The sequence below is a fragment of the Athene cunicularia genome (genome assembly GCF_003259725.1).
Source record: "Athene cunicularia isolate RWA chromosome 5 unlocalized genomic scaffold, athCun1 chr5_part2, whole genome shotgun sequence".
Taxonomy (NCBI): Eukaryota; Metazoa; Chordata; class Aves; order Strigiformes; family Strigidae; genus Athene; species Athene cunicularia.
The window spans coordinates 10814525-10839086 of record NW_020799102.1 but is presented as its reverse complement, the minus strand read 5'-3'; the positions used below and the strand labels follow the sequence as shown (position 1 = coordinate 10839086).

Genomic DNA, 24562 nt, shown 5'->3' with positions numbered 1-24562 from the left:
CCAGGAACTCTTTCATGGGGGATAAATTAAGGCCAAAAATCTTTGTGGTGAATCGTAAGTCCCAGAATTTCTGCATGAGCTGTGGCTGGAGCTGGGTATGGAGCTGGGACAGTGTGACCTGGGGCATCACAAGAGGCATGAAGCAGGGTGGAGAGTTTCCTCTCTTTTGAAACACGAATGAGGGCAGACATAGTTTATCCAAAATTCTCCCTTGCTAGCAACCTGAATGGAAGCTACTGCAATGCAGGGGGGCACTTTTGGGGAATAATCCCTGTTACTTATCCAGGACATGTATTTGATACTGAAGGCCAGTTCCTAAGTGACATTTAGGCACCTATTTGTTCTTTTAGCTTTTGAAATTGCCATGACATGGGCATCTTTATGGAGCTGGCTGGTTGTATCTTAGCCTTGCCAGCTAAAGTACCTGTCATAACAGAGGCTGGAGATACTTCTGAGACCCTCCCCGTAAGCCTTCCATTGCTGAGCCTGTGGTAACAGGCATGACCAAGAAGAGCAGTGCTGCTTGGGTATGTGGCTGTAGCTGTTCAGAGCATCCTTGTTCTTCAGGGTCCAAGAGTCTCCTTATTCCAGAACACTGCCATCACTGTGAACACCTTTTTATCACAGTGGTTTTCTTGTCCTTTCCTGTACAGGATCTACTGCAGCATTTGCATGTATTTGTTTTCTGCTTTGAGAGTCTTGCTTTACAAAAATAAATTTCAACCCAAACCTTAGCACTCTTGGCTTTCCTTGTTCAACCCCTTATAATTTCTGGTTGTAAAAGTTGCAGCCAGACTCTTTTTTCACCTAAAATGCAGAGCCTACCAGCTCCAAAAAGTAGAAGTTCTGTGGAGCAACAAAGATGACAAGCAAACATGCTAGACATCATCAGCCCCCTCAGACATGGCCCATGCAAACATACACCAGCTCTGGAATGCATTTCCTTCAGAGAATCCTGACCAAGACCTCCCCTCCTCTAAAGTGGTTCACCTCCCAACAGTCTGGTCCTGCTGTGGGGAAGAATGATGACCATATAGCAAAGCTAATGCCATTGAGCCTCTCCTGCTCGCATTCACATGCAGCTCTTGCCAGGGTCTGGAGGAGAACACTGGGCTGCTTGTCAGTGTGTGGCTTCCCAGTCAGCAGCACCCTCCAGCGCAGGAGGGGTGGGAAGTTCAGGGAGGTGGTGGCAAGAAGGTTAATGTCTGATGTTGGACATTAACACAGGTTAATGTCGTATGGTGGATCCCGCGGTGTTTGTGACCTTTTATTCAGGAGAGCTTGAGCTTAGAGTTGTTCTTGAGAGCAGCATCAGAAGATGCCAGGTTCTTCCCGGAGTGTAAGCACCATCCTTGTAGGATCAAAGCCTGTGCTGAAATGATAGCAGGCTCAGGGAAAGTGTCAGCAGTGTCACAGAGAGGACAGCCCCACCACAGCTTACACAGCTTGCTCTGTGAGGCGCTGCAGGTCCTCAGGAACCCAGTGTTGCTATCAGCAGATTTATGCTGTGCCTGTGATCTCAGCATGCAGAGAGCCTTGAAACAGACGGGCTCCAGGCGAACACGCTGGGACTCCATACGTCTGGAGTCAGGGCTCTGCACAGAGGAGAGCATAGAGCCATGCTGCCTCAGGATGGTAGGGTGGCCTGATGCCTCTCGGTGCCGGTGGGCTGGTTCATCAAATCCATCACCAAACTCATATGCTTGCCTAGAAGCCCTGCTCCCTGCTTACGAGAAGGAATAAAAAAGCAGTTCTCCTGAGCACTCTGAGCCATGGCCCCCAGAAATCCCTCACCTCATTCCCTCGAGGACACAGCCATTCCAAAATCATTTTGACAGCCAATGTCCTTATGCTTTTGGCTAAAGTTAGTCTCCGTGGGTTTATGTGTTAGGCATTAACTGTCTCTGGGCTGCTATGCCAAGCTGCAGAGGGATGATGTTTCAGGAGAGCCATCTGAGTCCTCCTCCACATCAGTTCTTTTCTGCCAGCAAACCCTGTGAGAACCTGGGGCATCCTCACCTTGTGGGTGCACGCTGGGGAGAGAACGGGTAAGTAGGAATAAATGGTATCAAAAATTTACATGGACTGACAGAGCTCATGGGCCAAGATTAGGAAATCAACTGTTGTGAGTGAAGACCACAAATTCCGTAAGTCTGAATTCAGAAAAGCTCTTTACTCATGGGGCTTTGCAAAGGTCATCACAATACCCAGCAGTAACTGCTGAGCTGTTCACGTCTGGTTCCCTCCTTAACTCACGTGCTTTGCAGTCAGGCACGCTGAACTATCTGCTCCCATATGGCTCCATCACCTTTGTACAAAACACTGCTACTGAGAATAATGTGTGGATTACATAATGGTATAATTATTTAATACTGATTTCTGCAGAAAGTTGTCTCGGTTTAAAGGTAAAAGTAGTAAAAATAGCAGGAGATGACAAGACTTTTCCTAGCTCTGCTACTCACTCGCAGTTTGCCTTCAGGTAAATCACTTGATATCTTTGTGCTATCTATAGCTTTCCCAGCAGTAAAATGCAGACAGACACTAATTTTGTAAAAAACCTTGGAAATAGAGAGATTATAAGCTTTTAGAACTGTTACATAAAGATAACTCAGGTAGTCATGTAATCAGACTTGCCCTCAACACGAAAGTTAAGCCAAGAAAAAGCATTTGATCAAATCGGAGACTTTGGCAAGCCAAAAGTCAAACCTGATGGTATTTACCACCATTTACTTTAGCAGGCTTTGCCATAGGCCGCAACTGCAAATATCAGTGAGCTGCGTGAAATGCATGAAGAGCTGGCTTGGAGTTTTCTGTTAGAGTGGTTTCATAGCAATGAATTTTCAAAGACATTTATTTCTGCTGGATTTTTAAAAATTATTCTTAATCAGAGAGAAACCAAAAATCACTTCCACATGCACTGCACGTTATGCTCCCTCCGGCAACAGCACCTTGGAGCTGTGATTTCTGGGGCTTCCAGGTTCTCTGGCTCCAGAGCACTTGCCAGACGCTGCCACGGAGCCAGGAAACCCCAAAGCTTAGGATCCAAAATCCTGATGCTGAGGTTCCCTGCACAGCATTTCTCTGGCTTGGGGACTGCTGTGGCTTTTAGCAGTGTGCTGGGTCATGATAGCATTTGCTGGAGGAAAGAATGCCATTTAGGCTTTCTCATGGCAAAATGTCCTCTTTCTGAGGTTAATTATTTAAATTTCTTCAGTTTCAGTCTCTGTCAGGCTTCCTCTGACAGTCATTAGATTGTTTGGCTAGGATAGTGTCACCAGGGGTCCCAAAGTAAGTTCATAGCGCTCTCTTTCACAGCAGAAGACATATGGTAGAATTCAGAACAGCAGAAGCTGCTCTACTCCCCTACTTGTTACCAAGTGCAGTTTCTGTGGCCATTTTCAGTGTTTGGCCTCCACTGAGCATGCGAGCACACCTTATGTGAAAGCAATATTACAGATACATCAAGAAATGTTCTCCAGAGCCACTACTAGATAGTCAAAATGTGCTATATACATTAGCATAAGTCAGCCTGAAAGCCAAACTCTGACTTCAGAATATGCAACAAGATAAATTTCTTTAGCTGCAGCAGTATTAAAAAATCCTGTAAGCAAATTAAGATCAAAACTCCATACAACTCCTACAAGATCTTACACCTAATATTTCAGGGGGGACAAAAATGGAAATGTAAACCTTTTATTAGTACCAGCAATGAGAAATGAGATTTATTTCAGGCATGCAATATATTATTGAAAGGTTGTGCAGAATTTAGAGATAATGTATGATATGTGTGAGGGGGTATATATTATTTAACGAGGAAGTGGGTGAGAGAAGGCAGCAGGACAAAAATGGTGCTCGTTTAATGAAGGGACCCTGGGACAAAAGCAAATGATAATTCCATCAGGAAGGATTTGAAGGACATTGAAGAGAGAAAAGTTTAGCTCAAGAGATCATCTAATTTATCTCACTGGTGATAAAATGAGTGTGAGAACTATTTCTAAATGGCAGATAATTCTGATCTGAGGAATGTTTCTTACATATAATTTAAAAGGGAGAGCAATTTGCACTGTTATTATTAATAATGGAGAATTTTACTTAAAAATTCAGGAACTTACTGTTCCTCTAGTCAAATTTTTCTCAGACTGTAGAAAGTTGTCTGAAATGTGGAGACATTTTAATGTTTCGTATGGGACAGAAATATTGTTTTGGTCTTTCCAAAGTAAGTGGCAAGAAGGGTCGTAAGTTTTATCAGGAATCTGTGAGTTTTTTCTGTAGACACTTGAGGCAGCTCTGATTTTTATTCTCTCTCTAACAACTGGGCTGGGCTGTCACAATTGAACATTTCTGCCAGAGGTGCCTGTAGCCACCTTGTCTTCCTTCCTACTTCCTATGAACCGTACAGAGCTGTATCAGGCCAAAACTTGTCTCAGATCCTAAAGTTACAAGGATTACCTATATGACTGTATAGATTAATTGTGAAATTTCCCAGGAACAACAATGTGTAGCAAAATATGGAAAAATTAAAACCAAAAAATTCTCTCAGCTTATAATGGGCCTGCTAGTGCTGCCCTGTTCTCTCCAATGTCTGTTGCAGTTTTTTTTCTTAGCTGGAGTTTCAAATGATGAGACACATACCATTTCCACTTACAACCTGCTATGCCTTTCGAACATTTGTCAAGGAGACTTTTATAGAGTTTTTCGTGAGTAATAATTCTCCTATTCTTAATATTATCCTGCCTGTATATACCTCTGTCCTCATTTGAATATTTTACTGTATCCCTTCTGGTTTTAGGTTTTAGATTATTGTAGTTTTTAGCTTTTGCATCACCAGGGTGGTCATTCTTAGCTCTTAGCCAGTCAGTCTCAAGATTATATTTCCCTAACATTAGTTTCATCTTTTCCTGAAATTTCTCCAGGTTTCTGATTGTTTTCTAGATGTAAATTCACCAGAATCTTTATAGGCGTATGACACCATGGCATGAAGACTCTCATGGAATCTCTGGGTTGCTAAGAATGCTTTTGGCAGACCTTGAATGAATGTCTTTCATATTTGTCTGCCCATTACTATCTCTTGGTAGAATTTTGCAGCCACCTAGTCCATTTTTTTAGTTCCTGGTGGCTTTGGTCTTCTGTTTGTGGAGAGAAAGGTGCAGAGACTGAGTCCTGCAACCTGAAATCCTCATGCTCCTAGTTCTATTTTGGCAGGGTTGTCTCAAACCTATTTGGGGTTAGTATTACTGACTTCATGGTACATTTCATAGATAATTCTGCCTGAAGCTCTCTACCTTGTCTTTTGCTTCTTCCTTGGGCTGCTTTGCAAAGTGCACTGAGAGAAAAGATAAGGTACTAATTTTGTGAAAGGCTGGGCAGTGACTGCTATTCAGAGGGCACTGCACTAACGATAGGGCATTGTTGATAAGGCCTTTAAGTCGGATAAGACCTATGGATGCCAGTTCTTTCTTTAACCATTGCTGTGTCAGTGAGAAAGTCCTTCCATGGGTTGTCAAGACAGATCAGAGAAACATAGAACACCATGTTGGAAGGGACCTCAGGGATCATCTGTTCCAACCTTTCTTGGCAAAAGCACAGTCCAGACAAGGTGCCCCAGCACCCTGTCCACCTGAATCTCAAAAGTGTCCAATGTTAGGGAATCCACCACTTCCCTGAGGAGATTAATTCCAGTGACTGATTATTCTTATTGTGAATAATTTTCCTCTTGTGTCCAGTTGGAATCTCTCCAGGAGTAACTTGTACCCAATACCCCTCATTTTTCCATATGACTCCTTGTAAAAAGGGAGTGTGCATCTTCTCTGTAGCCACCCTTTAAATACTTGGAACATGGTGATAAGATTTTCCTACTCCTTCCTCTCACATTTTGCTATGGACAAGTAGTGCTATATCCAAACACAGCACAAATGACATATGTCTAAGACACCCTGAAGGTATGAAGCCAGAGTCACAAGGCAGTAGAAATCATTTATTTCATGTGGTGCAGAGCAGTCTAACTAGTGGCCTAGGAACAGTTCCAGCCCATGGAGTGCCATGGCCAGCCCACCACCTGCTTCCCAAGGAGGTGCTGTCCAAATGGCTCAGAGCCCCATTTCTGCTGTAGCCATCAGGCTAGACCAGGCACAGGTAGAGCTGGGGGTGGGTACAAGGTGGGATGGGGAGGGCTGTGGGTGGACGAGAGCTGTGAGAGGGATCCAGCCTGCATGACTAGGGAAGCTGGACCATACAGAGAAGGAGCATTGATTTTCAGAAATACTCAGTAGATGGTAGGATCAGGCCCATCCTGCTTAGGCAGGGGAATCTGGAATCATATCAAATATTTTAGAAAGCTTAGAAACTGAAGAGCTCAGGTGGTTGGATTTTATGGCTTGTGTGTGTATCCAGAGGGTAAGGGCAGAGCTAGGTATGAATGACATTTACAGAATGTTCTTTTCCTTTCTTTTTGACTTCTAAGAAATGTCTGTTGGAGACTTGGATATAGTCTTACACCAGGAGATAATGTTGAAAGACTTCAATAAAATATCTCAAAGGAAGCTGTCCTAAAATTCAATGGAATATATATGCACATTCTGAAAGATGTAAGATTTCCTTCACAATAACTGTTCAAAGCTCCATTGCCTGAAGTGTTCACAAGTGAAGGGGAAAGATGCAGAAGAGCTGCCTGAAACATATTTGGTGAAAGGGATAAAAAACAAGTCAAACTGAAGAGGGGAAAAAGCCACAGAGCTCAAAGCAAAGCAGTAGAGGCAGGTACTAGAGTAACTGTATGTGACTTTCAGGCTAAATAATATAGCTGAAAACAGAGAGCTCAGCTGTGGTACTGAAGATGCAGGGAACATCTCAAGATTCAAAACCACATTTAGTTTGTAGAGAGAAAGAATGAACTTACAAAATGATCCAAAGAAAAAATAAAATGTGTGGCTGTACCTCCAGTGGCAAAGTTGAAAGAACAAGACAGACCATGAGGGAAGATCCTGTGTTACAAGAGAACAGACAATGAGTAGATAAAGGCATCGGTGGCAAAACAGACACGTTTATTAATAATACTGAGCTGTTTTGTCATCAGAAAACCCCCACAGTGGCTCTGTGATACAAGTGGGTATGAGCTAATGCTTATAACATCCCTGCGAGGAAAGGGGTGCTCTCATCTGTCAGAAACAGCAGATGAAGCAACTTACCCATGGCCACAGTTTTGTAGCTATGATTAGATGTTGTGACCTTCTGCCTCCATATCCTCTACTCTAGGCCATAGTTCCATCACTAAATTAATCTATGCATGAAACACTGAGTTTAGATCCTAAATAAAGCCAGAGCTGTTCCAGCAGGGTCACACTGGCACAGGGAACCTCAAGAAAGTCTGGCAACCAGAGCAAATCAAAAGGACTAGGAACAGGCTATCGTAATCACTTAGGAGACTGAACAAGAACAGATACTTACAGTTCATGGAAAAAAAAGTAAGTGTAGTTTGGTGAAATTTTTTCCAGGGTGGACCTAGAACACAAAAGCACCAAAACATTTGTTCTGCAGAGCTGAACTGGACCACAAGCAAAACAGAAAACCTGTATTTATGATAAAAAGGAGAACTCCAAGTGGTGCACAGATGTTTCTAATCATCATCTTTTCTCATTTGACAAGCTGAGTGTGACTTTACATTGAAAGAGAGAAATATAAGTGTAGTGAAATTAATTACTGTTCAGAGAAAGATATGGAGGGACTGAGAATACAAAGATCATGACTGGGAAAGACAAGTGTTATGAGAATTCAAAGCACCTAGAAAGCCTGTGCTCCCATTATTTCCCTTTTATTTATGTATGTGCTTGTGTATACACATATACACCTATATATGCATGTATATGTATGTGTGCCTATATGTCACATGAGAAACGTCAAGGGCTAGGAATGAATTTTGTTGAATTTTTATCATTATTCTTTTGCTAACAATGACACTGATGTAGAAAACTTGCAGACAAGAGGAAATGTTGAGCTCCCCTAACTGTATGTGCTTTGATTTGGAGCAGTGAGTCTGGGCTCTTCTCTAATGTTTAAATGTTAGACAGTTTTTCTTTCCAAGACTTGTGCTTACTAGTGCACAAATGATTCTGCCAACTCATTGTTTGATGGAGTAGTCTGTAAATCTGTAAATTGAGGGGAATTTCTGTGGAGCCTTCTTACAAATGCTGCTGCTTTAGGACAGTTAGTCAAGTATCTCTTCCTTATGAGACTAATTGGATGTCCACAATCCATATAAATAGATGCATTCATGTGTGTTCTCTATAAGGACTAAATGGCTGAGTCCTTCGAAAAGCTTTTTCTCTGGAAATGTAAGGATCAAAATTTGGCTGTAGGTTAGTAAGCAGCTAGAATAAGGTAAAACAGAAAAAGTAAAATTCTAAAATCATAAAGTAGGGATGGTCTCTTTAGCATTCATCTGTCTTCAGTGGAGTACCACAGTTCCCAGTTAAAAAAATGATATCTGTCTCTAAATTTTGCACTGAATCCTTTCCTGTGCACTTTTCCACAATGAATGGCCAGGCAAAGCCAGAGACACTGTGTAGATACTAAAACCTGTGTTTCCCACATTGTTGTGATTTCTACATACAGAAAATTGGTCTGAAAAAGTGACTTGGAGAAGTTGAATAGGGCATGGACATTCTCTGTCTCTCATAATGGAGAAAGTAGAGCATCAAATGAAATTATCAGGTGACAGGCTAGAAACCAAACCAAAGAAGGGAGTGTATTTTTCACATAACACTTAGTCTGTAGAACTCATTGCCACAGGATATTGTGGACACCAAGTATGTAGTTGAGTTTGGAAAACAGACAAATTAATGTTAAAAAAAAAAATCACCAGGGTGTGTTATACCAAAAATACCACGGTAGTCCTTGAGCCTCAGATTGCTGAATGCTGCCAGAACATGCCAGGAAAGTATTCTATATGCTTGCTCTGTTTTTATATTCCTTCCATCAAATCTACTGTTTACTCCTGTTGAGGACAGGTTTCTGTGCTGGATGGACCTTTGTTCTGATTTAGCATGGCTGCTTTGATGGTCTTGGAGAAATCCTGCTTATGGTGTTTAATCTAATATTTAATACTTGCAGTAGTTAAATAGACCCTTGTCTGTAAGTGTTTTCCTAACAGAGAAAACCCTGTGGAAAGGGTAAATATCACAGTTTGGTAAATATCAAGATTCCTTTTTAATGTCATTGCAATAGTGTTTGATCTACACAAATAATGATGCTTTAATATTTCAGTGAGGTTATCTGAAAAACTATATAAAAGTGGAAAGAAGAATTTGAAATAATTTCAATATTTTAAGGATCTAATTTTTTTCTTGACCAAGCATTGTGGTTCATTCAAAACCCCTGTTAATATGAAAAGTGCTTCAAGTACTAATATTTTGAGCCTGATGATACAAACACTTATGCACATGATCATTTCACACTTGTGAGTTATCCCATTGACCTGAATGGATCAAGATATGTTTTGAAAAGTGCCATATATGTAAGTGTGTGTAAAACTGATGTCTAAAGAACTTCCTGAAGGTTGGCATATACCTGTCTTGTAATTTTGACTCCTGTGACCATTTTAATTGGTTTTTCAATGTTCTGAATAAAGAATCATCCTAACACAGTCCTGTTTTTGTAATAAAGTGGATTTTTTTGAAATATCTGAACTGTCAGTGGTGATGTGTAGGACTCCAGGTGCTCCTGCTCATGGTATTGTGGAAGGAGATGACTTTAAATACGGGGCCCAGGTTTACTTCAAGTGCAACGCAGGTTACAGCTTAAAAGGCAGCCGTGTTGCCTACTGTCAGCTTGATGGGATTTGGTCAAGACATCATCCTGAATGTGGTAAGGTCAATTTAAGTTTTGATTTTTTTATCAAATGTTTTGGCCATTGTATTCATGTGAGACTAGAATATTCAGGTGCTCTTGAAATTTGGTAGATCCATGGTTTAACATGGTGTTCTTTTGTCTTCCTGTCTTTAAGAAGCAGTAGGGATTCTTATTTTACTCTACTGCAGCCCAAGCCTGCAAGACTTGCTTATGTAAAGCTCTGACTGAAACATCAAACAACTGAAAAATTATTTCCTTAAAGACTTTAGGCACATACCCTTCTTACACACAGACTGAAAATGTGTAGGACCAAAACAAAGTGAGGGACATTGTGCAACAATGAATAGCAACTTCCATTACTGTGTACCTCTGATACCTTCTCTGCAGAAGTCTGGTGCACTCTGTGGGGTTGGTTAGGGGATTGCTGCATGAAGATGAAACTCATTTCAACAGAATTCCCATCCTAGTGAAAAACTGATGAAAGAGAAACTTCCATTCATTCTGCCTGTGCAAGCTGTCCTGCTTACCATTCACACTGACTCAGTTGTGAAATTCCAAGGCCCTTCTTCTTATCCAAAGAGACTTTTAATTTTTCTTTAGTTGTTTTGTATTGCACAATTTTATTTCCATATTTGAGAATAATTTGTAACAATTGGAAAAGCGCTTTTACACGTGTGTTGTAGCAAATGTAAAGCTGGGGAGAAGTGTTGTGAAACAGCTGTATATAAGTTTGTCTGAAAGAGCAAGTAGTAGACATTCTACAGAGAACATCTCCAGTTGCAGTACATGTAATCTCATGACTGTGCTAAACTCCCTGCTGCATGATGTCTCTGGCTAAAGATCTACTGAAATATCTGTCTCTAGGCTTGACTGTACTGAAGTGCTAGGTGGTGTAATTTGGATCTCTCCTTCCCAGATGTTTTCTCTTTGTTTTTAATCCATCAAAAAAGTCATAATCCTGAGTTTAGGGAAGAAGAGATTTACTGTTCAAGTTACTGATAGGCATAGGATGAAATACAGAAGGCCTTCTTTGACTTAATTGGTCAAGCTTAGGTACATCTGGAAACATGTATTTTGCTGATCAAATGGTGCCTCTAGGCTAGATATCAGTGCAGAAAGCAACTTGCATTATACTGTGGGTGATCCCCTGTTGTCTTTAGCTGCTGTCAAGTTATCAGTCACTTGTGGTTCACAAGTGAGAGAGCCTGTGAGGTACAGAGAACTAAAATGGAGCCAAATTAAAGAAGACAGAGCTCTGCTTCTCCCTTTCTCCTGGTTGAGAGGAAGTTCAGACATCCTCTTTGTTTACTGAATATGACTCATGTAGAAAAATATTTAAGTACATATAGAACCTTCAGCATATGCTAAAATTCAATGTTGTTAAAGAAAGCACAGAAATACATGCTCAGCTTCATTTGTATACTTACTGTTAAGAGTTCTTAATTGAATTCATACTGTTAGAACAAGGCTCTGTGCTTACGTGCTTTGCTAAGCTGGGCTCTGTCTGGTGACATCAGGACACAGGGAACAGGACAGGGCCGTACCTGTGCACTGTTACTGTGCTGATTTCACAGGGATTTAAATAAACTTTGAAGTGCTTTGTTATACGTTGGTGCTTTTGTGACGTGAGTGTCAGCAGGCGGCTGAGTCTGAAGCAATGACATGAAGAGGTCACTTCTGGTCAATTGATATGTCACAGTCTTCTCAGCCCTCCTTGAGCAGAGCAGCACCAACACTAGCTGTCTACACTAGATGTTCATGGTTATCATGCAATGAGACGTCAGACAGAGGAATTAAACAGAATTGCATGATACGGTCACCCTGAGAAGAAAATGGAGATGAAATCCAAAAGAAAGAGTACCTTTTCAGCTGCTAAATAAAGCAGAGGAGTGAAAAATACAGGGAAAAGCATTTATTGGCATCACATAGAGAACACTCTCATTCAGATTTAGGCCAAAAATTTAAGTTTATGGAGAGAAAAAAACCCACAATAACAAATAAAGAGAAGGCGAAAATATTGGGAAGGAGGAAGTAAAAGAGGTTTTATAGGCAAAACCTAGCATGAGTAAGCTTTCCGTATTAAATTTTTACTATCAGTAAATGTATATATATATGTTCTCTTTCAGTTCTCATATTTCCCTGGATTATTGAGATCTTTCTTTCAGTGCTAAAAAAACAGTATGCAGCCAAACATAAAAGTAAAATTACATAGTCTAGTTTTATTATCCAAGCCCAGTGAAGTATAGAAAGTACAGAACAGGGAAAAGAACGCCAATTTCCTGTTTCCTGCAAATAGTTTAAGTGCATCTTTTTATGTTCTTGAAGTAGCCCTGTTAATGTTAATGGGACATTAACATCATGTAAAGTCAAGGTTCTCTTTCAGGGCTATCAGCTACATTTTAAGATCTTTTTAACAATTTGAGAATCTTTCAGTGAAGACTAAAGTTTGTATTGTAAACAGATATCCATATATTAGAATTTCTTCTTTAATATTTGATCTTTTTGAAGACAGAAATCCCATCTGGGTCTTGAAAAGGCATCTTTAATAAAGTACAGATTGTGTAGCAACATTTGAATGAAATGCCAATCAATCTGATGGGTGAAAATAATGCTGTGAACCTGATAAAATGGTTACTATTTTTTCCCCTATCATTAGTTCTAGATGAAAAAAACTGCTCAGATCCTGGTGGCCCACTCAATGGCTACAGAAGAGTAGTAGAAGACCCTGGGCTCTTGAATGGACGCTATGCAAAAATTGGCACAGTCATTGCTTTCTTTTGTAACAACTCGTATGTTCTTAGTGGGAATGAACAGAGGACCTGCCAAGACGATGGAGAATGGTCAGGGAAACAGCCAATCTGCATAAAAGGTAGTTTACAATCTTTTTTTACCACAACTCACAAAAGCTGCTATGGTTTTACTGGAGTTTATTTTATATAGGTTACATTTGCCAAATAATCATTTTTGCTAAGAATAAATTGTCTGACTGAGACCTGATGCTGACTTTAGTAGTTTGCCAGCTCTACTGGTTGCTAAACTCAGCCAGAGAAGATGCCAGCGATTCCAGAAGATATTTCTATCTTTAAACATGGAAAAGAATATTCCCTGAGACCCTTATTACCCTCATTCTAGGATCAAACCTGTGGAAGATCAGAATCAAAGAAGATCAGGAGGGAATTGGAATAGAAGGAAATAATTGACTCATAAAGAGTTGCTGTCATAGGGCCCAGCTCTCCTCTCACAATTCTTTTAAGTCAATGGGACCAGTTATGAGTGTAAACGGCCATGCCTGTAGATTGCAGCCTTGAAGGTTTGGTTTAGAAAACCACTTGAGGACATGCTTAAACTATCTGTATATGTCAAAACACATCTTTAAATACTTTGCTAGGAAGGGAATTATGCTGTTGACCTGGAGCTGCTCTAAGCATGTCTGAAACCCTGAATGGATGAATGAGTTTGGGCTGGGGAACTGCCAAATTTCATTTTCCCAAAGTATTTGTTTGACATGTAATGTTATGGTGGTTGGGTTTTGTTTTTTTTGTTTTTTTTTTTTTTTTAAACTGAAGTAATGATAATGTAAGGAAATATGTCTGTCCCCTGTGGGAATTTCATAGCATCATACAACACCAGGTTGGAAGGGACCTCAGGGGTCATCTGGTCCAACCTTTCTTGGCAAAAGCACGGCCTAGACAAGGTGGCCCAGCACCCTGTCCACCTGAATCTCAAAAGTGTCCAATGTTGGGGAATCCACCACTTCCCTGGGAAGATTAGTCCAGTGGCTGATTGTTCTCATTGTGAAGAATTTTCGCTTTATTCTGTTCTTTTAGATGGAAATACTCTTTCCCTGAAGCATATAATCATCTATGAAAAGAATTTTTATTGATGATAATAATTTGTGGAAACCATCTTTGTTGATGTTAACTTCGATAGTGACATAAAGGTTCACATACAGAGTAATCACAAAGAGCTAGATATTGTTAAATCCCACAGAACACAAGTGCTCAGGCATACAGATAAAATCCATCCCGCAAGATTCCTTTTCTTCTACTGTGTGCAGTGGGAAGGAGATCCTGGCAGAGTTATTTGAACCGATAAACCTGAATATTTTATCCTGCTCTTAAAGTAAAGAAATGGAATACACAAAATTAGAAGTCCTGGATCTCCCTTCTGTTATTTTGTGCATACTCAGGTAACTCTGAGTTATTCCTCTGAATCAGAGTTTCCAGGTCCTTCCAGTGGGTGCATAAGCAAACAGACTCTTAGAATTCTGTAACATCCTGCAGCCTTTCTCTGTATGCCAAGCCGCTGGCATTAGCTGTGTGTGGCTACACAGATGGAAATTAAGTAATTTTAATATAATTCCATCAGCTGTAGTGGTGTAAATCTGGCATTCAGACACACTGATGAACAAATCTTCTTCCATGGCTGGAAGTGCCAGTGCAGAAGGCACTCAATTGCTTCCATCACTGTAAATGGGATAGAACTGGTGATCTGTGGGGAAGTATTTTTCCAAGGATTTAGGGCCTATCTTTATTTTCATCCACGTAATTTACTGCCTCTTTTCTTAATCCCGTCCACTATAGCTAGTGAGAGGAAAGAGTGGGAATGTGTATGAACCGTAACACTTGAGCTGTGAATGTGGAAAAGTACTGTGCAACATTATATTTTTTCTAGCCTGCAGAGAGCCAAAGATCTCTGACCTGGTGAGACAGAAAGTGCTTCCAATGCAGGTTCAGTCAAGGTGAGAATGCAATATCTCAACTACAGTTTAAAGAAAAAAATGTGATTGCCTTTCCCCTCCTCTCCTTTCCACCCTGTGTGTTTAGCCTGCCTGAGCAGCCATTCCTACAACTCCACTGATGATAACTGAGCAATGAGAGCTGCTGGGAGGGGAGGTCTGATTAACTACAGGTTTACAAGCTGCTGGAGGCAGCCAGGAAGAAATGCACACTTACAAATGTGCAAACTACTAGACGATGCCAGAATTAGGCTTGCAAACTTGTGACTGGCTGTGAGAACAGTCTGAGAACAGTTCCTTGGGGCTAATGATGTGTCTTAAAATATGGACATGTGCTGTCTTAGTAAAGAAATGAGAGGGGAGAGTGCAAGGAGAGAAGGGGGTATAGTAATGTAATCTGCTCCCATTGAGTTTCACTATCCAAAGCAATGTAGCACAACTGAAATAAAGTTGGGTCTGGGGTGGGCATGGGAGAGAGGAGGAAGTAGAGTAGGAGGGGAAGAAGCAGTGAAAGATTGGACCCTGTCTGGGTTTACCCTTCTGCTCATTTTTTGAAATAAGCCTGATCTGAATTAGTTATGTTTCAATGTTCAGATTCATTTTTGTCCAAGTAGTAATTTCTCATTTCAGGCTTTTTTTTTGCAGTGCATGATTCATTTATTTTTAGATGCAGTTCAAGAACTGTCCTCATCTTTGGTCTTGAGAACAGCCATACCAGGTCAGAATAAAGGTCCAGCTTAAGCCATATCCTGTCTCTGGCAATGGCCAGTAGCAGATGCCTAGAGAAGACTTTAGGAACAAGGCAAGCATGTACTTCCCAAATACTCTCCCACTCTCCAGCTGTGTGATGTATGATTGTAGAGATGGCTCTGAGAAGCCATCAGGAAGCGTTAGTAGCCATCAGATTTTTCTTGCTTAAATTTCTCAATTCAGTTTTGAACACAAGTTCTTTCATGCTAAATGTTTCCGATATTTCGGAATTCTGATATTTCCAGCTGTATGAAAGCGCATACATGCCCCCACCTCCATAGCATCATGATGGCATCTCATGTTCATGGACTGCTTTTATCCCTTGAAGTAGGATCTCCATTTCACAGATTAACAGTGAGGCAAAGTGTGGACTGTGCAATATTGCATGGTTATGTGTGAGTAGGGAATGGGACACTGGAAGTCTAAGCATGACCACAGCAGCTCTCATCCTTCTTCCAAAAGATGAGAAACTTGCCATTGCTCTTGTTCTTTAATAACTTTACTTTCCTTGAGTGCTGTTATGTATCCGCCTCACAGATTCTATATGATGGAGACAGTCTGTGTCTCTCTGTGACCAAAAATGGAATTACCACATGAAAAAACATTCATATGGCTTTTCTGGATGCAGGCAGTACCAGAAATCTCTAGGGAAATTAATTTCCTGCTGAGTTTTCCAGACGTAAATAGTTTTTTTTCTGCAGATATGTGCTTTTAAGCATTAGAGCAAGGGACACGTTCTAAGTGATGAAGATTTAAGTATGACTGTAGTCAAGCTTATGGTCCATATCTAGGCTGGTGCATATATTTATTTTTTTAATTATGTGCTGTGTTTCAGCTAATCAGTACAATTTCTAAATGGAAGCTTAGTGATTATTGTAATTATGAAATCTCTGTGGTGAGACAGTTATCTCTGTTAATTGCTAAATCAAGCAACTTTATCAACATGGTTTAATCTGAATCGATTCCTAATACTGCCTATTAAATTGTTCACTAAAGAAAAGATGTGCCTAACTCCTCTCTAGTGAGAATAAATTATGGCAATACCAACTTCCAGTGTAATTTCTTTATTTAAAAACATGGTATCTCAGTCCTTTTGTGAACGGCAAAACTGTTCCGCATTCAGAGGCAACTGGTTGCAATCCAGAAATTGTAAAATGAAAAAAAAGAGACACAAATAGAAAATTTATAAACATATGTGTATGTATATATGTCTACATGTATATATGTAAATAAAATAGCTGGGATGTAAATGGGAGTACTGCTAAACTATGTTGGAATGATATTTTTGCCTTATTCTTTCACAAGCAAGCTTCATATGCTTTTAAATGATACTTAACACAGCTGGTGATAAAGCTATGGTAACGATTGCTTTTATAATATTATTGTTATTATTATTATTATTATTATTACCTCTTGGTCTTTGTGCCTTGAAACAGGGAAACACCTTTGCATCAGCTTTACTCATCTGCATTCAGCAAGCAAAAGCTTGAAATCTATCCAACCAAGAAGCCAGCACTGCCATTTGGAGACCTGCCCCCAGGGTACCAGCATCTGCACACTCAGCTTCAGTACGAGTGCATTTCTCCTTTCTACCACCGCCTGGGGAGCAGCAGGAGGACTTGTCTCAAGACAGGAAAATGGAGTGGGAGAGCCCCTGTGTGTATTCCGAGTGAGTCGAAAAAAAAATGCACACATCTCTGCGTGGATGGGGGAACAGGATGTGTATTCATCTTAGATAATTAGGGAGTCCCAGCGGAGTAGGCTGCCTGTGCTCCCAGCTGTGAGACAGGAGCAATAAAGCTTGGAGGATATATGGCTCTTTTTATCCACTGGTAGAAATTGTGCAGCTGATGGTAAAGGGATCAAGCTTTCAACACTGTAATTTGTCATCAGTTTTATTATTTATTCTTATTATTGAGCAAAAGGTGCAGTGAGTTTGTCTCCTGATTTGGAAATGTTTTCCTACTATCACTTCAAGTTTTCCTGTAGTATTTACTGCAAATGCGATTTTTCTTTCAATGATATTTTGGCACACAGCTGACAAAAATATCAAAGTTCAAACAACAGAATGGAGAATCTGCATTTTAAAAAGCCTCTTCCTTTAACATACCCTGCTAAGGAAGCGTTCATACTGCAAACTGTAGGTCCAGATAAAATCCAGAGCTAGTCCACAGAGCAGGTCAGGGTAGGAACATCACAAGATTTGGTACCACCCACTACTGACTGACATCAAGCAAACAGTGAAAAGTATATCCTAACATAAAGCAAATTTTTAGAGTTCTTGTTTGTGGTTTTGCTTTGAGATCATCTTGGGTGTTGAAAAATATTGCTTTCAGTGCTCTTCACTGTGGGTGTGCAGATGCTACATCCCAGGAAAAAAAAAATGCCCTAAGGGAGACTAAAAAATATGACCACATGATGTAACTCTTTCAACTGAAGTAAACCTTTCCTAATACCTTTCCTAATACCTTTTCCCTACCCCAGGTCTGGGCTCGGGTAAGATATTCCTAGACCAGGGCAGAGCTGCTGCTTTTCTTCAGGATGGCTGTTGGTTTAGATGCATTTGTTTCAAGGTTTTATTGCAAGACAAGTGTGTTCTCATTGGCATGAACTCATCTGTGCTAAGGTCAGTTCTAGGAGAGGACCTCACAGTTACTCTGTGATGGCCTAGGGTGAGTTTTAGTGCAATGCTAGTTTTATGGTGTTTTACTATAAGCAAGAATCAGGGGTGTTCTTTCCATTGCTTTATGCAGTCATTTCATTATAGTGCAGCTTGATAAGGTTGCCATGAAAATTCACTTGCTCAAGTGCTAAATCCACATTCCTACTTCAGCCAGGAATTCAGATAATAATAGAAAAATTGAAAGGTTTTTTTTTTTAAAGCTATATAAAATACTTGTGTATTGTAATTTTGCAGGTTGGAGACAGAGGTTAATTAGAAAACTGTTCTTCATGTTAACCATTTGTCATGGTTTAACCCCAGCCAGCAACTAAGCCCCACACAGCTGCTTGTCCACCCCCCCTCCAGAGTAATGGGGGAGGGAATCAGAAGGGTAAAAGTCAGAAAACTTGTGGGTTGAGATAAAGAGAGTTTAATAGGTAAAGCTAAAGCTGTGCAGGCAGGCAAAGCAAACCAAGGCATTCATTCACCCCTTGGCATGGGCAGGCAGGAGCTCAGCCACCCCCAGCACAGCTGGGTTCCATCACACCTAATGGTGACTCGGGAAGACAAAACCCATCGCTCCGAATGTCCCCCCTTCCTCCTTCCCCCCAGCTCTATCTGCTGAGCATGAGGCCGTATGGGCTGGGACCCCCTGGGGTCAGTCGGGATCAGCTGTCCTGGCTGTGTCCCCTCCCAGCTCCTGGTGGGGTGGGGTGAGGAGCAGGAAAGGCCTTGGCTCTGTGTAAGCACGGCTCAGCAGTAGTGAAACCAGCTCTCTGGTATCAGCACTGATTCCAGCACAAACCCAAACACAGCCCCAGACCAGCTGCGGTGAAGATGTCACATCCTGCACGTGGGGGACAGGCCTGGTTTCTCGTCTCTCACATCAGAACACTAACTCTACCCTAGCTGAAACCAGCACACCGTTGCAGTTTTGTTTCTTTTGGCATATCCTAAGTGGGAATCAAGACTTAAATTTAGATTCTCTAGTGGGAAAAAGGCGTTACCTCATTCTTGGTTCATATTTGCTCAGTCTGTGGAAAAGCAGAAAACATCACCCTCCAGAAGACGGTGACCTCTACCAGGTGGCCCTGGCAAGCGGCAATCTACCGGACAGCCAACGGGGTGAAGGAGAACAGTCTCCGGAAAGGGGCCTGGATCCTCATCTGCAGCGGGGCCCTGGTGAACGAGCGCACCGTGGTGGTGGCAGCTCACTGCGTCACTGACCTGGGCAAGACCATCGTGCTCAAGACAGCAGAGCTCAAGGTGGTTCTGGGAAAGTTCTACAGAGACGATGACAGGGATGAAAAGACCATCCAGAACTTGCGGGTGAGTAAGGCTGCTAGGAGTGGAAAATTACGAGCACAGACAGATGCTGATCACATCTGTCTTGTATGGGGAGAAAAAGATTATCCTGTGAGCAATATATTGCTTTACACGCTGTTCTTGGAAATGCCTATCTAGAGACTCAACTGGCAGAACTGTCATGGCACAAGGAGGGCATGTGCTGTGATTCATTAAATTCCTCTGACATTGTCCAACTCGTATGTTCACCCCTAAACAGATCACTAAGAAAAGTCAGGTTCCATGGGCCATAATGTCTTGAATGGTATTGCCAGAAAAAAAGTAGAAGAGATGCCAGCTACTGTCAAAAGTGATTAGCATAATTTATAAGGAAAACACTTGTGCTCCTGGTTTGATGCCACAAGCGCATTTCACATCTCAGCCCCAAGGCTGTACGGCTCTAAACTCAAAAGTTTAGGTCTGACTCCAGCTCCAAAAATAGCTTCTCAGGCTCACCAGAGTGGTTTGTTTTTTTCAAGTAGAACTAGAAAGGTTGAAGTCAAAATGAGAAGAAATAGAGCAATTGTGTCTCTTTCTGGAGTGGAGGGGTGTGTGAGTTAATTAATGGGTTTTATCCAAGAAATCATGATTCTTTCCACACACCACCACCCCACACCCTCCCTTTTTAGTTTCTTTCTCTAATTCCAGCTTTTTCAGACTTTTCCCGTAAGGAAATATAATAGGTTTTACAAAATTTCCTCGTAGGAATCGTACCCATTCTTGTAGTGTTTCATCAAGGTAACTAGCAGGAAAGGTTTGCCCCAACATTAATTAATGAGTTGCCAGTATTTTTTTTTTTGATGGGAAGATGGTTGAATTTAAATAAGAACATAACACTAATTCAAAGCCCACTCCCCCACTTGAAATTCCACAGGCTGAAGATGATATGGCAGGTAAAATCTTTTCAGTAAACTGGAAAAACTTAAACTGCACATTAATTCCCCATTTTGCTGAAAATGTCTTGGACTGGTTTTCATTAGGAAGAGTTTCATGCAATAAAAACTGTCCTGAAACCTAAGCCAGAAAAAAAAAAGTCAGAAGATGCTTGATGTCTTTGCATGTTTCTCATTTGAGTGAGCACCATGGTGAAAGAACAGTTTGGGAGTGGAGGGTAGAGGAGAAGTATGCAAAATAAACTAACATGTATTATAGTAGGATGGAAAGAGTGCTGCTGACTTGCCACTGCTGTTAACTCTACAATTCTTCCTACTCTGTTTCCTCCCCAGATTTCTGCCATCATAGTGCATCCCAATTATGACCCTATATTACTTGATTCTGACATAGCTATCATAAAACTCTTGGACAAAGCCAGAATCAGCAGTCGTGTTCAACCCATTTGCTTGTCATCTTCTCATGACTTGACTTCATCCACAGAGGATTTAAAAATAATGGTTACTGGCTGGAAGGTATTGGCTGACATAAAAGATCCTGGATACAAGAATGATACAATCCGCATGGGAGCCGTTCGGATGGTGGATTCACTGTTGTGTGAGCAACAGTATGAGGATAATGGGATACAAGTCAGCATCACTGACAGCATGTTCTGTGCCAAACAAGACCACACGGCCTTTTCTAATATCTGCCCTGCTGAGACTGGTGGGATTGCAGCCATAACTTTGCCAGGAAAAGCGTCTCCTGAGCTCAGGTGGCACCTGATGGGATTAGTGAGCTGGGGTTATGATAAAACTTGCAGCCTAGAACTCTACAATGGCTACACCAAAGCTCTTCCCTTCAAAGACTGGATTGAGAAGAACCTGAAATAAAAAGCTGTGTCTGGAAATGGCATTTCATAACTACCATAATATCTCTCTCAGTCTCTGCTGCTTTAGGCTTCTCATCCCAGTGATGAGCCACGTCTGGGATAAGTTTAAGGCAGGCAGCCTGGTAATTTGTCCTACAATCAGATGTTCCATCAGGCTACTTTTACTTAACCCGTGACAGAGGGTCTTACTGCATGGGATGTTTTGCCATATTTCACCTGTCTCCCCTGGTGGGAGGATGGTGCTTTGCTCCTGAGTCTGACCTACAGGACAGCAAATTCTGACTGAAATTAGTCTGTAGTGTGGAGTCCCCTAGAGAAATCAACGGCGAGCCTCCCCTGAAGATCGGTGTGACGGAGCGGATGGGGAGGCTGGAAAACATAGCCTGAATTCACTGCAATGGATGAGCTTGTTACAGTATGTGCTGTCTGTATTGCCATAGTACAGTGTAATCTTTTTCCCTCCCAAGTACTTTACACATTTAAATAAACCATGGTTTGTTTTTTTAACCTACATACCCATGTCTGACATTATTTAGATTTCTTGTTGCTTTATCTGTGTCACACTCTAGGGACTCTCTACTGCCCTTGTCTGTTTGCATGTAACTCCCGCTTGGGACTCTTCAGTCACACTGAAAGGCAGAATTAGCACAAAATTCAATTACTACATAAATAAAAAGATATTTTTTTTTTCTTAATACATCCAGCGCTGCTGTTGTCGTAAATAAACCATTGCAATGAAATGTACAGGTCAGTTCTCTCCCACCTTGTATTCTGAACAGATGAAAACCTGAAGCATACATTTAAAAACATTTTCCATGTGGATTATTTCAAAGGCCTATGAAAACCTTAGGCAAACTTATGTTTCCATCAGTTCACATAGTTTTGTGGCAAAACAAGTCCTCTGTAGCTCTTCAGGGTGAAGAATAATGTCCAGGTCTCACACTCAGCAGAGGATTTTCTTGACCGGACTATCTGACATCAAAGTGTAAGATTCTCCCATTGGGCATGTTGTCCAGTGGAGAAACTTTGGTCTCCTTATGGTCCTTAATCACTGCTCTTTCACTTAATCATTCTCTCTTCAGCTGTGGCTAAAGACTAGAGATGAGCCCTAGAAAAAGTCTGGGAGGAGGGGCAGGGGGACTTCTCCCATCAGTAATGAATCCTGGATAAGTCATCTTCCACACCCTGGAATTTGTAGGACCTCCAAACTATTACAGTGCCCAAACCAGCTCACAGCAATGGTTGGATGTGAAGGCTGGGGATATGCTGAAAGGATTTAGAACACTCACCAAGAAGGGCTCAACTCCTGAAGTGGTGCTCTGCCTAGCCTATTGCATAGCTATGGCAACTATGAGCGAACAAGTCTCATTTCAGCTCCGATTCTCTGATGCTGTGAAATCTTGTTAAGAGCTTCTTAGCATTCAGTAGTTTCCACCTACTTTCGAATCTGAAAATTGCTGCTAAAAGGGCAATTAGTATTGAAGGTCATTCCATGTTATTTATTTTTTGCTTTCCTGGGCAGAAAGACTTAACGTGTTGCGCTTTTCACTTCTCTTATTTTCACTGTTAATAGGACCAGGTGGTGTTGCTTGAATCGAAAAGTTCAAGGGCTATGACCAAAGCATATTGCTTCTATTTGTCTGGTTTGTCTGTCCCCTCCTGCCAGGAGATTATGCTTGGCTGACAAACTGCATGGCAACAACAGCAACAAAAATTCTGAATTAAATGTGAAAAATAATATGTGTTTCATTCCTCTGCTGGGAGGAACATGTGCCAGCGAACGTGTGGTACTCTCCCGCTGACAGAAGAGGTTAGAGGAAATTAGGCGACAGTTTTGGAGAAGGGCAAACTTGCAGAAAGTCAACATGTGTTTCTTCCTAACACTATCAACGAAGAATGAAATGAGAAAGGAATAGAATTGTTTATTGGAGCCTGGTTTGCCCAGTCAGAGCTCTTCCATGATTACATTAAATGAGAGTCTCTACACTCTAATGGTGAGAGAAATTATCTTCTAGAACTGGATTCATAAAGGTCGGTGAGCTGGTTCTTTTCTCAGTTACGACACTGAGTGCATTGTTCTCCACGGCATTATTGTTCTCCACTGGTACAACTGAGAGAGAAGAGGAGGCCCTAAAGGGGTTTTTTCCCCCCTCTAGGATTTCTCCACTAGAGAACTAGGCAGTCCACAGAGATCTGCAAAAGTCGGTGTTAATTCCAGCTTTAGCCCTCACTCTTCTCCTTTTACTAAAGATTGGCAGTGCTGAGTATTTACTTATCCTCTAACTCCTCAGTGTTGAACCCCATCCCCATTTGGCTTCAAACCACTCACAGATCTGGCAACGAATAGCTCAAAGTTTCTGTGCTTGGGCAGCAACAATATAGCTGTTCCCTGGCTGTATATCACACAAAAGAATGTTCTTGAAGAGAAACTTGAAGGAATTCATGGAATGAAAATCACAGGAGGAAGTTGCTACAGCTGTGCATGCACTGCAGAATTCAAACACCCTTTTTACAGTCACGATGCTCTTCAAAGAAAAGAGAAGCAAGGAAAGCGCCAGGCTTCTCAGCCCCAGGCTTCAGGTTTTAGCAGAGTCCTTTACAGGAAGAGGAATTAGCTGTGCCATTTGGTTCTGCTTCTGGACCTCAATGATGTTTGAATCCTAGATTCAATTCTGGCTAATCTCTAAATGCAAACACAATGTTTTATTTCTACTGTTATGTACAGGCAGGCAGTCGTATCAACACATCCGAGCCCCAGCACCACGCCTGGCATTCCTAGGCATTCCAGATCAGCTTGTCTGTCCTGTCTGGCAGTGGTTCCACATTTGCACCCTGAGCAGAACAGGGGTTAACATCTATCGCCAATAATGAGGAAAAACAGGGGATGGATGTTTTGAAAAAACCCAACCTGCGGTCTGGACTCACTAATCGCTTCGACAGCTAGGATCTATTTTTAAGACGCAAGACTATTTCAAACATCTCTTTCTAAACAGGTGAGGATCTGTGCCATCTGTTGGAGGAAGGGTGTGAAATAGCACAGCATGGATAGCAACACATCTTCCCTCCGAGGAGAAGAGCTGTGCATTCTGGAAAGGCCGTAGAGATACTGCTGTGAAAAAAAGAGAGCAAAACGCTCTCTGCATTCTTACCCACTCCGGTGGATTTATGCTTCTCCCTTTGCACTTTTTTGGGGGGCTGGGGGTGCATTAAATGACTTCCAAAAGCCAGAGTGCTAAGCTGCGTCCTGCCATTTTTAAGGACAGGTAGGGGCCCGGTGGGTTGCCGGGGGGAGCGTCCCGGGCAGCGGTCACAACCAGCAAGAGAATTCCCGGCTAACAGCTTCTCTCTGGCGGGGAAGTGCAAACGTGCACGTTTTCGGCCGAAAACGCGTTTTCGGCCGAAAACGCTCACCAAGCCCCATTCTGAGAAAAAGCAAGCACGGAGGACGAGAATCGCTGTTGCC

The 24562-nt window shown here is 41.6% G+C and overlaps 1 protein-coding gene across 2 annotated transcripts in view; it reads left to right on the top strand.

The window, feature by feature from the left end:
- The window catches only part of PAMR1 (peptidase domain containing associated with muscle regeneration 1), a 58116-nt gene extending 36541 nt beyond the window's left edge, over positions 1–21575 (top strand). The window contains exons 7-12 of one of the 2 annotated variants that reach the window (XM_026850648.1): positions 9688–9858; positions 12500–12712; positions 14518–14584; positions 16768–17000; positions 19027–19322; positions 20564–21575. In XM_026850648.1, coding sequence (XP_026706449.1) covers positions 9688–9858; positions 12500–12712; positions 14518–14584; positions 16768–17000; positions 19027–19322; positions 20564–21100 — 1517 coding nt within the window. In that variant the 3' untranslated portion in view covers positions 21101–21575. The remainder of the gene's footprint in view (positions 1–9687; positions 9859–12499; positions 12713–14517; positions 14585–16767; positions 17001–19026; positions 19323–20563) is intronic. The other variant, XM_026850649.1, reaches the window with a different exon arrangement.
- Positions 21576–24562: the final 2987 nt, after the last annotated feature.